The sequence below is a fragment of the Callospermophilus lateralis genome, chromosome 6 (genome assembly GCF_048772815.1).
Source record: "Callospermophilus lateralis isolate mCalLat2 chromosome 6, mCalLat2.hap1, whole genome shotgun sequence".
In the NCBI taxonomy this organism is placed as follows: Eukaryota; Metazoa; Chordata; class Mammalia; order Rodentia; family Sciuridae; genus Callospermophilus; species Callospermophilus lateralis.
Window position 1 is genome coordinate 64,943,655 of NC_135310.1, and position 15,783 is coordinate 64,959,437.

Sequence of the window (15,783 nt, forward strand, 5' to 3'; positions counted from 1 at the left end):
AAATGTGTTTTTAGGTACATTGATCCATACAGAAAATTCTGAGTTAATCTATTTTATGAATTATTTAGGGCAAAGTTTTTTTATTCTAACATAATTTTTTTCCAGCAGCTTGGCATGGTACCCGACCTATAACACTACAAAGATTTGTGGAATGAATGATGATTTCTGGCTGACGTAATGCAACCCACAGGTGGTCTATTTTCATGCAATATAAATTAATTTAAATATATGAACCAGTCAGCACATTAACTATTGGTGTGTAAACAAAACAATAAAATGCTTCCCAAAGAAAAGATGGTAATTTTTCTGCCATTTTTGGATGAACAATTCCTCTTCTTCTCTGTACCACAGGACCCGGTCCTTTGCTTCATTTATCCCATTTACTGAGTTTAACTTTTCTTACTCACTTTTCTTATTATGTTCATAAAAATCCTAAATATTTTGACAGTATTTCTGTGGAAAAGCTCTGTGAATGTCTTCTCACCTCCTTCTTCCACACTCCCCAGGAAGCTTGGTGGCTGGATGTCTTCAGATACCATAAATTAGGTGGCTTGTAAGCAACAGAAATGTATTAATTCCTCACAGTCCTTGAGGCTGGGAAGTCCAGGGTGATGGCTTGAGTCGGTAGGGTGTCTTGGTGAGGACCTGCTTCCTGGATCACCAACAGTGAACACCTCCCCTCTGTGTCCCGCATGGTGGAGGGCTGAGGCAGCTTTCCTGTGCCCCTTTTATGAGACACAAACCAAAGCCAGGGCCAACACCTGGCGGGGGTTAGGATTTCAGCATTTGGGTTTGGGGAGGACACAGACATTCCTACAAGTACTGTGAGCTTGATGCCTTTGAGAATAAATAACCCTGTTTTTCCTGCCACACTGCAGGGGAGCTGATCAACCTTGCCATGTACTGCGAGAGGATAAGGAGGAAATTCTGGCCCGAGTGGCACCACGATGACGACAACACCATCTATGAGTCGGAGGAGAGCAGCGAAGGCAGCAAAACGCACACTCCCCTGCTGGATTTCAGCTTTTACTCAAGGACAGAGACCTTTGAAGATGAGGGCGCGGAGAACAGTTTCTCCAGAACCCCGGACACGGATTTCACTGGACACTCGCTCTTTGATTCTGACGTGGACATGGACGACTACACAGACCACGAACAGTGCAAGTGACATCCCTGCCAGTGACATCAGGCCTTTGTTGACCCATTTCCTTTGGATCTGCCACTCCCTGGGGGTCGATCGATTTCCCAGGTAGAAATCCATCTGAGCTGGGAGAAGACTCTTCGTGCTTGGCCCAGTTTTCACACACTAACTGGACTGTAGCCGCCTTATTTTCTTTTTTGTAAAAATGAAACACAGAACCATTCAGATGGCTCCATTGAAAACAAACAGGCAAAAAAAGAAAAAAAAAATCAGCATGGTTCCTGAAATCCATTTTTGTTTTCATTAGAAAACTAATATTGCGTGGTAGAGCAGGTGAGTGAGCGGGCTATCAGCTGATCTTAGTTGTGAGACTCAGCTGAGTCTTAGTTGCGAGATGGATTCTTGAACATCCTTCATCCACCAGGGTTTGAAGTAATGGGAGATACCATCAGAAAAAGCAAATCGAGGAGATGAATGTTTCTTGGTGGCTGCTTGTACTTCATGTATGTATATTGTATGTTGAGATGTGGGTCAAAATCCACAGATATGCAATGAACACCTACTATGTGCAAAGCACTGTGCTAGGTGCTAATCCATGTAAGTTTTATTCTAAGCTCTGCCAGTGGCTAACTGTGTGATTTTGGGCAAGAACCTTAACTATTGTGTGCCTCATTTTTCCCACCTGTACAGTGGGGCTGACGATACTCTCCACCTACCTACCTCACAGGGGTGTTGTGGGGATTCATTTGGTAACATTCGTGCAGTGCTTTTAAACTTCTTGGAAGTAGTGTGACATGAACACATCATTTAATTTTTTATTGTGCTTCATATGTGTGAAGATCTGAGGGCCAATAAATTCCATATCCAGAGAGCAACCACCACAGTCACTTACAAAGGCTGAGCAGTTGGAACACAAGCAAAGCCACAGTTAGGACTTGGTCATCATTCCTCTCTGTGATCTTTCTTGAGTCAAAATCTTTTATTAAAAGAATGTTGGAAATATTTTTATCAATCATCATTAGCTACAAATGGTCTTCAGTTCTACTGTGTATTTGCAGAAAAGTGTTGTTTTCATTGTCTGAACTCACACTGGAATGTTCTTTGTTGCCTCCAGAGTGTTAAGTTGCCATGTTGGATTAATTGAGAGAGAATAAATTTCAGGAATATGGTGGGTTTAAACAGAGACGCAGGGGAAAGTATTTGATTGATTTTTTTAGGCAGAAGCTTGCCAACTTGTAATTTCCTATGAAAACAAACCTTGCAAAAGTGAAGTAGGAAGAGGATCATGTTCCTTGTATCAAAGCACTCTGTGCAGTGATAGATCATATGCAGTTTCATTTGTGCAGCTTTTCTGATGTTTCCAGCCATTCCAGTTGTAGCAGGGCAACGCTGAGGACAGATCTTAGTGTTTCTTCAGGACTTCCCATCCCTTCACATCCTCCCTTCCTTTCCACAGAGCATATAAACTGTTGGAGTTACCCATATTTGTGAAGGCACTCCCTCTGAAGACGTGGTTCTTCTTGACATAGGATTTCAGGGGAAATAGGGGTAAGGGTCCTGTGTGATGGCAGTGGATTTGGGATAGGAGAGTCAGTGTACCTGCAAACAAAGCTACTTTGCTTCTGACTGACTGGGGTAAGGAATGCATTTAAAGAGGCACTACTTAAAAGAAGTTTCTGGAAAATTCATGTAGTTTGCTTGAAAAAGAAACTCTGAGTGAAGATCATATGCAACAATCTTAAAAGACTGCTGTGGATTCACAGAGAGATAAAGGGAGAGAGAGTTTGAGGCTGTTTACCAATTAAGCAACTGCAGGGCATATGTAACTGGGAATAAATGCTGAGATACCCTCATTTAGAAATTCTTATTCCACAGAAAGTGTAGTTGTGAATATTTTATTAAAACCACTACTCTTGGAAAGGTCTGTCTGATCCTTAATGAGAATGTGGTGGAGAAGATATGCATGAATAAGCCTGTTTTAAGTCTCTAGCCCACTTGCCTTCTCTCTCTTCAGCAAGTGTGTTCTAAGGCCAGCTGGTAGCAGCTCTGTGTAACTAGGGAAACTCCTGGCCCAGAAAAGTGATTATAATGAGCAAGTGGACTATAGACCTGTCTCCACAAAGATTGAGTTGCCCTTTCCCCACCCTTAGTTGAAAAGAAAGTTTGAAATTTTTCCTACAATATATTATTACTGTATAGCACCAGTGTGATGCATTTTGCTGTAAGGATGATTAAGTTTGAGTGTGTAAATTCACATGACTTTTACTGTGTATTACTTGGAGCAAGTATGTGGAGAGCCAATGTTCAAAGTGAGGTTAGAACTATATTCATTTCATCCAGGTACCTCCCACAAACTCGTGAATGGACATTGCCACCTGAGGCTCAGGACCTGGTATTCAGCGTTTTGTATGTAACCCTGGAATATACCCCAGTTTTACTTTATGGATTATGGAATTCAAATGACCAAAACAAAAATCACTGTAGTGTGAGAGGGCTTTAATTTTTATGTGTTTTGTTTTATTTTTTATGTGCTTTATTCTTGAGCTACCTGGATTTGAAGTGTTCTCCAATTTTATAAGGTGCTACTTATAAGAAAAACAACAACAGCGGCAAGAAATTAAGGAATATTTTGGTCATCTGGCTCACTTATTCAATTTCTGTTTTTTATTTATTTATTTTTTTTTTGCTGGAAAGTAACTTAAGGAAGCATGGTCTTTAATGTTAATAGATGCTTTTGATTGGACAGAAGACGGAAATCATGGGCCACCTGTTGTTTTTTTAACTTTTGTTGTAAAAATAGTCTTCCCCTTTATCTACCTCCCAGCTCCACTCATCAGGATTAATGAGCAGCAGTTGTATGCTTTGCTGTCTATTAGAATAGATACAAGGGTAGTATTAATTCCTGCAGAGATATACTGTATATTGTCAGACTTTAACATTTTGTTGTTATGTAATTGCCAATTATGACATTACTGAGGCTATGGGACTATCAGAAAACTGATTACGGACTTAGAACAATTTGGACTCGAATCACAACTGTAGTCTGATTTTTACACACAACCTACCCCCATATACAGAGGTAATAGTATATGCTTTTGTGAAATGGATAGGATTCAAGGAAAGGAATTGTTAAGGATTTTAACTTCATGGGTCTTGCCTAGATTTGTTTAGGAGAAAGTGTAGAGTCTTAAAAATGCATAGCTGATCCAAGAATTAGCTCTAGAAAGCCACCTGCAAGAGATCCACTGAGGCTGTTATTGGCTATTGTCACATACACATACATTTGAATGGCAGGACCCAGGACTGGCGTCTTTTGCCTTGTCCTGGAGGATTCTTTTCATTACACCACCTTGGCTTGGTTTCCTTATAAACCCATGTTCCTGAGAAGTGAGTCCATGTTTACAGAACCAGCACAGCCTCAGCCTCTCTCAGAGTGTGCTTGGAGTCCTCCTTCCCTCTCATCCCCCACATCTAGTCAGCCTGGTCCAGGACGATTCAACAGACCTTTCTTTAGTATCTGTGCCTGGCACTGCTAGGCTTCATGAATAGTAGCAAGAGGGGTTTTCAAATCACCAAGATTCTACTTTCTCTCTTATTGATCTTTTAAATAATAAGTGCTCATTTGCTCACTCACATGATTTTTACTAAGCACCCACCTGTGCCCTGGTTCTGGGACGATCACTGACTATAGAATGGGTAACTGCAGACATAGCCTTCTGATTTCAGGGCATCCTCTTCTGCTTGGATTCAGATTTCTGTAATTGACTTTTTTTTTTTTTTTTTTAACACACTTGGCCACTTTCCTGACCCATCCCACCCATTACCACTGGAGTGATCTCTCAAGAAAACTCTCTGGCCCTGTGGAATGCTCCCCTTGCCTCAGGATGAGGGTTACTCCGTGGGGCCTGGCATCCTCATTTCCTTATTCACTCGTCTCCCTTGGCTCCTCTGTGTTAGCCCTCCAGCGCAGCAGGTCAACGTGATTGCTGCTGCCTAAACATGCCTCCTGTGCTCCTACCTCTGTGCCTCTGCTCATGCCAGTCCCCCTCCTGAAATGCCCTACCCTCCTCTCCACTGGCCCCAGTCATACCCATCTCTTAAGGCCCAGATTCATCAGTTCCGCATGAAGAATTCCTACCTCATTATAATCTCCTCTTCCTCTAAAAACAAAGTGCTTATCATTTCCTTCCCTGAAGGCCATATAGGAAAGGTTGTTCAGAAAGTGGGCTATAAAGAAGTGTTTTCATTTTTGTGTGTGTCAGGGAGTTTCTACTGATAATCTCATGAAAGTCCTAGGCCCTATTCCCCAAAAGTACACATATACAAATACCTAACTTTTACATATAAATTCAGGAGATTTAGAGACTTGAAATTGTTCATGAATTCCATAGGGTATTCCTGATGATTGAAGAGGTCTTCTAGAGTCTGTAAGTGTTATTACAGTTGTTTATTCTTTAACAGATCCTGAGAGGATAAAAATTAACATGAGATATACAAACAAAAGCAATCACTATTATCCATGATGAGTGTATGTTGAGTGACAGAGAAGGAAGAAAGAAAAGCAGCTTTACATTATCTGAGAAATTATCTTTGTTTTGACAGGTTTGGAGTTTTGAAAGTGATAGGGTTCTGCTTGTTGTCAGCATTGTTTATCCTTTAACCATCCAAAAAGTTGATTTGTCAAAGTGAGTTCGGGACCAATGGAGTTTCATTTCAGCCCTGAAACCCACCACTTCTGCACGAGTAGACCACTTGGTAAGGGGCTTCATGGGAAAGATTTTTCCCAGGAAGATTTTTCCTAGGAAGAAGATCCACATAATCACTTTTCCTGTATTCATTCATTTTTGTATGGAACAATTATGGAATGTATTTTCATTCAAAGAATAGTCATTTTGTTAATAGGGAATGACTGAGGTTATCCTTTTTCTTTAACAGAGTGAAATTATTTTCATTTCAATTCTTGATTATGACCCAGGGTCCTTTGTTCTTCTTTATGTGTATTATTGTTTAAGATGAGCAAGTACTGGTGAAAGTATATCCAATGATAAATCTTTCCCAGTCTAAATGCTGAGCTCTGCCAGCCCATCTTGAGCAGGTCCAGGGAACAATTGCTTGTGATTTTAAACTGCTGGACACCAGTTGCTCTGTTGCTCTGAATGAAATGTTCACAGTTAAAAAGTATCTCCTTGGTGGGTGTGGAGGGAGGTGCCCCTTGCCTGTAGGATTCTTGCCACTGTCATAGATAAATGCAAACATCTGTGGGATGTTTGCCTCTTTTGGATTCCTTAGCAGAAACTTTGTTTTTTTAGTCCCTGACTTTCAAGTATATCTTAAAATATTTAAGTTTCCTGAATATTTAAGATAAGATTTGCTAGAAAGAGCAATTTATTGGCCTTGCCCATTAGAGATGGTTATACAGGGTACTGACAAATAGCATGGAGAACTCTGCTGACATTGTGACTTCTTTGATCATTCTGGCTCTTGCCAAAGCAGGGAACGTGTCCCCAAATGTTGGCTCTCCAAAACTCATTCTGTTGGCTAGACCATGACAAACTAGGAAGCTTGGTTTTCGTGAGGATTATAGTCTCCAAGTGTCTAATTTGTGGACAAATAAAGGGAGACATTAGAATAATAAAACTAAAACTAATGGAAATCCTGAATCATTTCAGTGGGAAAACAAGTTACCTCGAGTGAAATTTTGTATATAATTAAATAATTTCAAAAATGAACTTGGTAGCCATCTTGAATATTTTTAAAGAAAATTCCTTTTGTCTCTCATTACAGCTTAAATGTTTTGAAACTATCCACATAGAGCAATATGTATATTTATCAAAATCAATTAATTTTATAGAAAGTAGTGTCACTAAAAGACTAGTTTACCTTCCACCCTTCACCAGCAAGTATTTATTTTTATTTGTTTGTTTTTATTCTGTAGCACTACAATAATTTTTCATTTATCAATAATATTTAAATAGTTTCTTTAGTAATTTTTCTCAAAAAAATTCCCCATCACTTTTAAAAAATAAGATCCAGATTTTGAATTGCTGTGTTAATTGGTGGTGGCTGAACAGAGAGAATAATATAATTTTTCATTGGAGGACTTGAAGAGAGGAATGCTTCGGACATTTACTATCATCTCCTCCTTTCAAACAGCAATCTCCCTTTAATAGTTCAGAATTGAAGTGTTCTTTCATATTGCCTTCCACTCCATTCATCTCCCTCAGTAAGAGATCACAGTTTATTAACCATGTCTAATGGTTATTTTTTTTTTACGTTTAACTAATTATATGTGATGTTTTTCTTTTTTACAGCAGTAAGATAAAGACAATGTTCGAATATTGGATGGACCGCTGCTTCAGTAGGGGTGTTTGTGTTACTCCTGTCAAAATGATTTTTCCCTCCGGTAATAAGCATCATGAATCAGATCACGCTTGTTATAAGCGTATGAATTTTTCCCCCAGTTATCTGCATGATACTGAATGTCTGACAACTAAACACTGATGTGAGTGAGGGTTTCTCCAGGGTGATGTTTGGGAAAGTGAGGTACTGAGTCCTTCTTTTGAGGGTATTAGAATTTCACCGAGCAGGAAGAGAAAAGGAAACAGTACCAATTTCCAGAGCTTCAAGCAACCAGGTGATATGGTTGCTGTAGAGATGTGTCAGGCACCTGGAAAGTTTTCTAGGTGGTTACATTCTACTAAAAGTAAAAGTACATGTTTACAAATCAAAACCAAATGCAATCTATGCAGGGAAGGATTGTCATGGATATACAAGTGGCCAGTGTAGGAGACACTGAAGTAACATTTACCTTTATCTTAACTGCCAATCTGTGCCCCTGGATTGCCCCAGGCTAGAGAACTTGGAGGGTAAGTCAGAGGGGCTGGCCCCGATATTTTTCCTTTAATTTTTGAACTTCCTTCTAGTCTCTCAAAAGTGCATTTTATTTTAGAGAAGACTTTTTTTTTTTTTTTTTTTTTTTTTAATGTTTGAAGACGCCCTAAATCATCCCTATTTAGGTGTGGATCTCCAAACGTTTGTTTTTATTCATCTCATCAGCAAAACTTTCTGTGCACGCCCCTCAGAATATTATTTATGGTATACATATATGTATACATTACTGTATATGTATATATTGCTCTACTGATGTATAATGTACGTTAAGAATCAAAACAAGCATAGAAATTTAAAAAGCTTATTCTCCAGTAATCACTAGTGTTTCTGAGGAATGGGGCAAGTGATACTTAACAAGTAGCACCCAGAAAGGCATAATTGACTAAAGAATGTGTCTGTAACATGTGGCCAAATAGATATAAAATAGGCATGGATGCATGATTTTAGGTCAAGGTATTTATTTATTTTTATTTAAAGTTGGCATTTTAAAAAATTTCAAAGTAGGCATTTGTGGTTAGGGGAAGGGAAGAGTGAATAATTAGATGTCACTTTTATGAAAGTTCTTTTTCATTCTATTTTTGAGACCACTTGATCTAGGATACCTTGAACATTCCTGAAAGATTTTGCAATAAAATACACTGATTTAAGAAAAAGAAGAAAAGAAAGAGGAAGGGACCCAAATAATACAAATGCAAGATGTATTGCCAGATTTCAGCACCAATCAGAAAACACATTTTGATAATACACAGTAATCATCATCTCACTAATCATATGTTTTTCTTCTATTTGTTTATAACATCATGTATCCAAATGTGTGAATATGTACAGATTTATTTTCTCTTATCTGAGGTAGCAAGGGCCAATGCTGGCATGATTTGATGATTTGAACCATGTTTCAGCTGCTTGGGGGCTGACGTTGGACACTGCCTGAGACATTTACCTGTACTTTCTGTTTTGCAAACACAATGAATAGCATCTTGCTGATCAAGGGCCCAATGTGGAGGTGGCATTCCAGTTTTTATTTCTGGACCTATGAGTTACTTTAGCACAGTTATTGTTAGTAGTTTATAAAGCCATATTTAAACTTGTACACTTGATTGTAAGATAGATTTGAATTGTGCACTATGTTGATTACTGTATATAAATGTGGAAATTCTGTATATTTGGTCTTAATGCTGTATGTATTTGATGTGTAAATGATAACTAATGGATATGAAAGAGCTTGCTGTGAATGTCTTCATTCCAATTCACTTCCCTTTTGCAAATTTGAATGTTTAAACTTTATACCCATGGGAAAAATCTGAAATTTTTGCATCTAATATACTGTTAAGTGGTGGTCTCTTAGATGATTAGGAGAATATTTTAGTTGTAAGGCTCTTGTATAATTAGAACAAGGTAATGAATTTTTTAGGCATGTAACTTTCTGATAGAATTTCAAATGAGTGTTTTTTTAATGAAGAAACATGGGTCTCTGGAATATACCATCCTATTCTCTCCTGCTTTGACTTTATGCCTAATGTGTCCCTCAGAGCATTGTGAAGAGTGATAACCCTGGTGGAGGAAGCAGAGAAAAGTCAGTGTTGGAGATACATCTTAAGGCTTTTGCTGCTGCTATGCCCTATAATAGACCCATTTGCCCCTGTATAAATACCGTCTCAAGGAGTTCTCGTAGCTTTTAAATAAAGTAATTATAATTCCCATTTTACAGATGAAGAAAGAGGTTTGGGGAAGTAAATTTGCATAGAGTAACATGGCTAAGATATACACAAAACACATCTTGGGGTCAGAGAGGCACAGAGAGGTTTTGGAAATACAAATCTTATATTTAAGTGTCCCACACATAAATGTTTGGCAAGGAACCTCCACGGATAGCTTGGCAGGTCCTGATCTATAGAGACATAAATGATTTTTGAAATTGTATCTTAATTTTTTTTCACAGAGATTACTTTTATTTAAACATTTTTGGAAAAAAAACCCTACAAAAATAGACTTTTAAGATGATATATATTACTTAATGTATTATTATAGCATACTTACAATAATTATACCAATGTTTCCAATACTACAAAAAAAAGGAAAATACAAGGTAAGCAGATGACTCATTATATATAAATAACTATAAAATCTTATTAGAATAAATAAAGTTGTCATAAATAAAGGACCCACTGGCTTGGGAGGAGTGGTTTGGCAATGACTTTGGCTACGTGCTTATGGAGGGAAATTTGAGCACCAGGATTCTCCCTCTGGGAGGCTCCAATCACCAAACACTGGAACCTCAGGTCTAGGAAAAAAATGGGAACGGACCATAGGAGCTTACTGTTCACAGCACAAATGATTCCAAGAGAGAGTTGGACAGGGGAGACGACTCACTAGTTCCCTCAAATATGCTACATGTTTTTAAGAACACCAGAAAACACTGTCCCCCAACACCATGAACACCGAGCTTGCACACTGGAGACCTGCCCAGGGTGGCACAGGGGAGTGGGTTAGTGTATTATGAAATGAGGATGGAGGGCTGCCTGATTAAATTAGGAATCCCCTAAGTTCCCACAGCACATCAGATCCAGCTGATGTGTACTAGGCAGGCATTTGTACTCAGAAACAGAGATACAATTGGAGATAGGAGTTGTCCTGGGGCTGCAGGTGACTGAGATGGCTCAAAAACCTCAGCTTCAAAGACAGGTGAGTCAGATCCCCCCCAGGCTTCCGCTGCTGTCAGCATATTCATCAGAGTCGGATCCCAGAGAGTGTGCAGAAGGGCTCCGAGCCAGGCCACCCAAGGGCCCCCAGATGCTGCCAGGAGTGGCCCTTTGGCAAGGCTGGAGTGGGGTCCCTTTGAGCCACAGGGAACCCAGGGTCAGCAGAGAAGGCAGAAGGTGAAGTGGATGAGGGCGACTGCTCAGGGCCTGGGCGGGAACAAGGGGTGCAAAGCTAGTGGGTGGGGGAATCCAGCCACAACTGTGGCCCTCCATCAGGCTGGTAGAGCAGCCAGGCAGGCTGGAGGTTGACACCAGGTGGGTTGAAGTCAGATGAGTTCAGGCTCCAGAGTCCAGAGGACTCAGTTCTCAGTTCCTTCATGGTCGTACGACAGTCAGAGCTCAGCGATAGATGGCAGTGGAGTGCTGAAGTCAGGTTCTGCCTCTTAAAATTTGATCAACTAATATTAAAATATTAACTTCTTAGCATTTAGAGCAAATTACAATCAGGTAACGTCCAAAATTCCTCCCCGACTCCAGTTATAAGAATACCTATTAAGTGGAAAATGAGAGAAACTCCTAACCCCACATTCCAGAGGTGATATGGTTTTTATCCTTGTAGACCTCTGTCTACCACTCTGTCTGCCACTGTCATCCCTCTCTTGACCTAGAAATCCTAGCCATTCAGCTCTGTTTACTAACATGGGCTCTAGTCAGAAATGGTTTGGGACAAATACACATCTACTTCAACTTTAGATGGCTCCAGTTTCTCCTCGAATTTGTGTGGGGGTCCTGGGCTTGGGGAGGAGCCCGCTCTCCTGGCCTTTAGAAGTCACTGGAGGGAAGGGGTGGTTGTCTTTGCTTGGGGCTGTGCTCTTAGAAGTGTCAGGATGAAAGCTTTGCTGCCATTTGTGTTGAATCTCTTGAATTTATTTTCATATTTTCGTCCATCTTTTCTCTATTAGGAGAGGCAGAAGAGCTAGTCTTCCTGCCCTCTCAGGAGCTGCCCATTTTGTTTGTAGATGATGCCATTGTCATCCCACGTTAAACACTTCCCAGCTGGGCTGTTTCCTTTTAGCAACAGACTTTTCTTTTAAAAACTGCCAAGGTGAAAGCAGCTTATCCCTTGGATGAAAGCGGACTTTGGAAAACAAAGAAGAAAGAGAAGCAGCTTTTTTTTTCCCTCATGGGGAAAAAAGGACTTCCCTGCTCCGTGTGCCTAAAAGGTACCTGTTCTATTTTGGTGTCAGTGTGCTTATTACGAAGGTGTAGGGGAGTTGTCCCCAGTGGAGGGACTGTTAGGATGGGAGTGAGGTTTGCCTACCTGGCAGTGTGTGACCAGGGGAAACACACTGGGTATCTCATGCTCAGCAATGTATCCTGCTTAATCCTGGTTCAAAAAGACACCGAAGGCCGCCTCAAAAAAGGGGAGGAGAGTCAGAAGAGGACAGCGTGTGGAGCAAGCAGGCCCAGGCCCTTCTCGACCCTGCCTCTTGGTGTGGTTTTATTGCATGGGAACCCTGTGCCTTCCTTTTCTGTCTTTGCAGGCTGCCCTCCAAGTTTAGTTGTTGCATTCACAGGAAGAAAGGAGAAATTCAAGTCCATCAATGTCGGAGAGTCCAGATTGGCTGGTGGCACAAGCATGGGTACAGGGTAAGTGGGGAGGAAGGACACTACGGGGACCAGACTGTTTGGAAGCCATCCTAGTGAATGTGAGGAGGTTTTTTGAGCAGGGGACTAAAAGATGAAAGAGTATTGTATGCAAATAAGACTTATCCAAGGAAGGCTCTGATGTAACCTAGTCAGAGAAGAGGCTGTGGCAAAGCAACTGGATTGGATTTCAGTGACTCTGAGTGAGGTCAGAGGCATGAAATAGGGTAGGGTGGGGAGAATGGGAGGAGGAGAGAACAGCCACCATGCACAGGGAAATACTGGGACTCCCTGGATGTGCTGAGCCCTAGGGGAGGGAGATGATGCTGGTGACGCTGCTGCCCAAGTTTGCTGCTGTGGGTTATGGGACATGTGGAAAAGGGGGAATGGGCTTGGGGGGAAAGAGGGATTTGGTTTTAGGCACACTGAATTTGAGGATTCAGTAGGAGATTGTAGGACTGGAATTTATGATGGGGATAAAAGCAAAACCACAGCTCTGAAAGGAGAGTTGAAGCAAATGGGATGGAAAGAGAATAACAATTATTAGCAACTTGCATTTGCATAATGTTGAAATGTCTTTTAATATAATGTCAGAGTTACTCCTGAGACATGTCACTGGTACCCTCGTATATAAAATGAGGGGGTTGCAGGTTGATCTTTGATATCTTCAAGCTCAAACTTTCTTCCATCCTTCCCTGAAGTCAAATATTGCTGCTCTGGATTCGGATTTCAATTCCTGTTTTGACATTTCTTGCAGCAATAGAAAGAGTTTATTGGCCAAAATCAAGAAATCATAGCTATCATTTACATATTTCTTACTATGTACCAATAACAGTGTTCTTGGCAACTTGCATATATTAACTTGCTCAATCCTCACAACAACCCTGTGAGACAGACACTACCATTGTAATCCCCACTACTATTATTGTCATTGTGGGTATTCATTTCTTTGACAGTGAATTATTAATGGTTAGTGATGACTAATTTTGTGTTAATAGACCATAAATAGACCATGGTGTGCCTATATTAAACATTGTTCTTGAGTATGGCTGTGAGGCTGTTTCTGAGAAAGATTAGCACTACAGGAACTGGTGTATTGTAAAAGGAGTTCGAACTGGTCCAAGGCCTTTGAAGAACAATTCAGCAATATCTAGGTAAGCTGAAGACATGCACACCCAACACTATTCCTAGATAGTAGCCTAAAGGAATTTCTCCACATGTTTACGAAGAAATTGATTAAGTCAGAAAAACAGATGGCCCAAAGTAGATTGTGGTTGGAAATCATCCAATCCATAAGCATCTGAATAGGACAAAAGGTAGAGGAAGGAGGAGTCTCCCCACTTTCTTTCTCCTGTCTTATTACTTAAACTGGGACATTTAATGTCATCTTCTGCTGCCTTCAGACTGGGAGTCATGTATCAGCTCCCCTGGTTCTCAAGCTTCTTTCTGGACTCAGACTGAATTCCACCACTGGCCCTCTTGGGTCTCCAGCTTTAATTTCTTTTGGTCAAGTTTCTCTGAAAAGCACTGGTGTATATAAAGATAAATCAAATACGAGGTAAGACATGAACAGAAAATTCAGATTAAATATTGTATGGTTTGGATATGAAGTGTCCCCTGAAAGCTCCTGTATTAATGCAGGAATGTTCAGAGGTAATATGATTAGATTATGAGAGCTGAAACCTAATCAGTGGATTGATCCATTTGATTGTTTACTAATTTGAATGGACTAAGTGGGTGATAACTCTAAGCAGGTGGGGATGACCCACTAGAAGTGGGTCACCATGGATATGCCTTGATTATTATTTATTTTGTCCCTGGCTCCTCGCTTTCTCTCTCTGTTTCCTGGCTGTCCTGAATTGAGCAGCTTTTCTCTACCATGATTTTCTTTCATGATGTTTTGCCTTATCTTGGGCCTAGAGCAATGGAGTTAGCTGACTATGGACTGATACCTCTGAAACTGTGAGCCCCAAATGAACATCTCCTCATTCTAAGTTGTTCTTGTCAGATGTTTTGGTCACAGCAGAAAAAGTACTTGCTGATAATAAGATTTGGAATAGATAAAGGGGAATGAAAGAAAGGGAGGGGGGATGGGGAAAGAAAAGAGTGGTATGAATCTGACATTAATTTCTTATGTACATATATGAATATATATCTCACTATCATGTACATACATAAGAAATTAATAAAAAAATATAGGTAAATGGCAGAAAGAACAATAGAGGGAAGGGAGAAGGGGGTAGGGGAAGGGAAAGGGAAGGAGAGGTAATGAGGACTGAATTAGAACAAGATATATTTCATGCTTTTATATTTATGTCAAAAAGGATTCTACTGTCATATATAAGTAAAAAGAACCAATTAAAAAAAAAGATCTCCACTTAATGGAAACAAAACAAAACAAAACAAACATAGTGGACACCATAGTGGATACAGTCTTTCCGTCCTGGAAATAGAGAGGGCTCTTGGCTCTGTGCTCCTCTGCCTTGCTCTCCTACCCATATAGTACTGGCAGTTAACTTGTTTTTCCAAATCATAGCACCTCAGATCTGCCTTATCTCTAGCATTGAAAAAAGAAAACATGTCTTTCTTTGATTAAAAACATTTTCAGAAGACAGAATGACTAAGAAATGGTGGTCTACACACCACATGACCTGAATTCTAATGAGTAAGTGTAAGGTCCTGCTATAGTTTCATCCTACTGAGACAGCTCACACTGTCAAGAACTTTCTCTCTACCACCAGCATCTTAGATAAGTAGTATTAGCACTGAAGAGCTGAAGGAAGCAACAAGGTATCTTTAAAGTGTCAGGGTGGGCATGGGAGCCATCTGAGGTAAAGAAGGACCTTGTTTTGTTCCATGGGTTGGCTGTGTGTACGTACCTTATATCTTAGCATCAACTGAGGGATTCCCTCTTAAAAGCAATGTTCCCATTCACTGCATCAGCTTTCCAGTGGAGTCCTGGAAAACTGCATAGACAGATCCCCAGGGATGAAACACTCTGGGAGCTCCACCCCTAGACTTCTGTGGTTCTGTCCTGATTAAATGTTTGCTTTATTTTCTGTTATTGAGGATAGGTATTATTCTCCAGGCAGGAGTTCCTCACTGGCTATAGGAATATCTGACTTCTGGTGTTGGATAATTTTCAAGGTTTAAAGACTGCAGCAGCTGGAGGTCCAAAGAGGACTGTACAATCCACTTCTCCCTGCAGCACAATACATGTGGTAAACACTCAATAAAGGTTTGTTACAGGAATGGATAGATTCTCAGGTTAAAGACAAATCAAATTGCAAAGAAATATCCAAAGTTTAAAGTTTGACACAACACACTGTGCAAAGGCAGCTAGTAAATGACTCAAAACAAACTACAGGTGCCTGAAATATGGGTAATAATTTCTGTAGGCTCAAG

The 15,783-nt window shown here is 40.3% G+C and overlaps 1 protein-coding gene across 1 annotated transcript in view; it reads left to right on the forward strand.

The window, feature by feature from the left end:
• The window catches only part of Faxc (failed axon connections homolog, metaxin like GST domain containing), a 61,026-nt gene extending 58,883 nt beyond the window's left edge, over positions 1-2,143 (forward strand). Inside the window, exon 6 of the mRNA XM_076858412.2 lies at positions 879-2,143. Within this exon, the coding sequence (XP_076714527.1) occupies positions 879-1,168 (290 nt within the window). The 3' untranslated portion in view covers positions 1,169-2,143. The remainder of the gene's footprint in view (positions 1-878) is intronic.
• Positions 2,144-15,783: the final 13,640 nt, after the last annotated feature.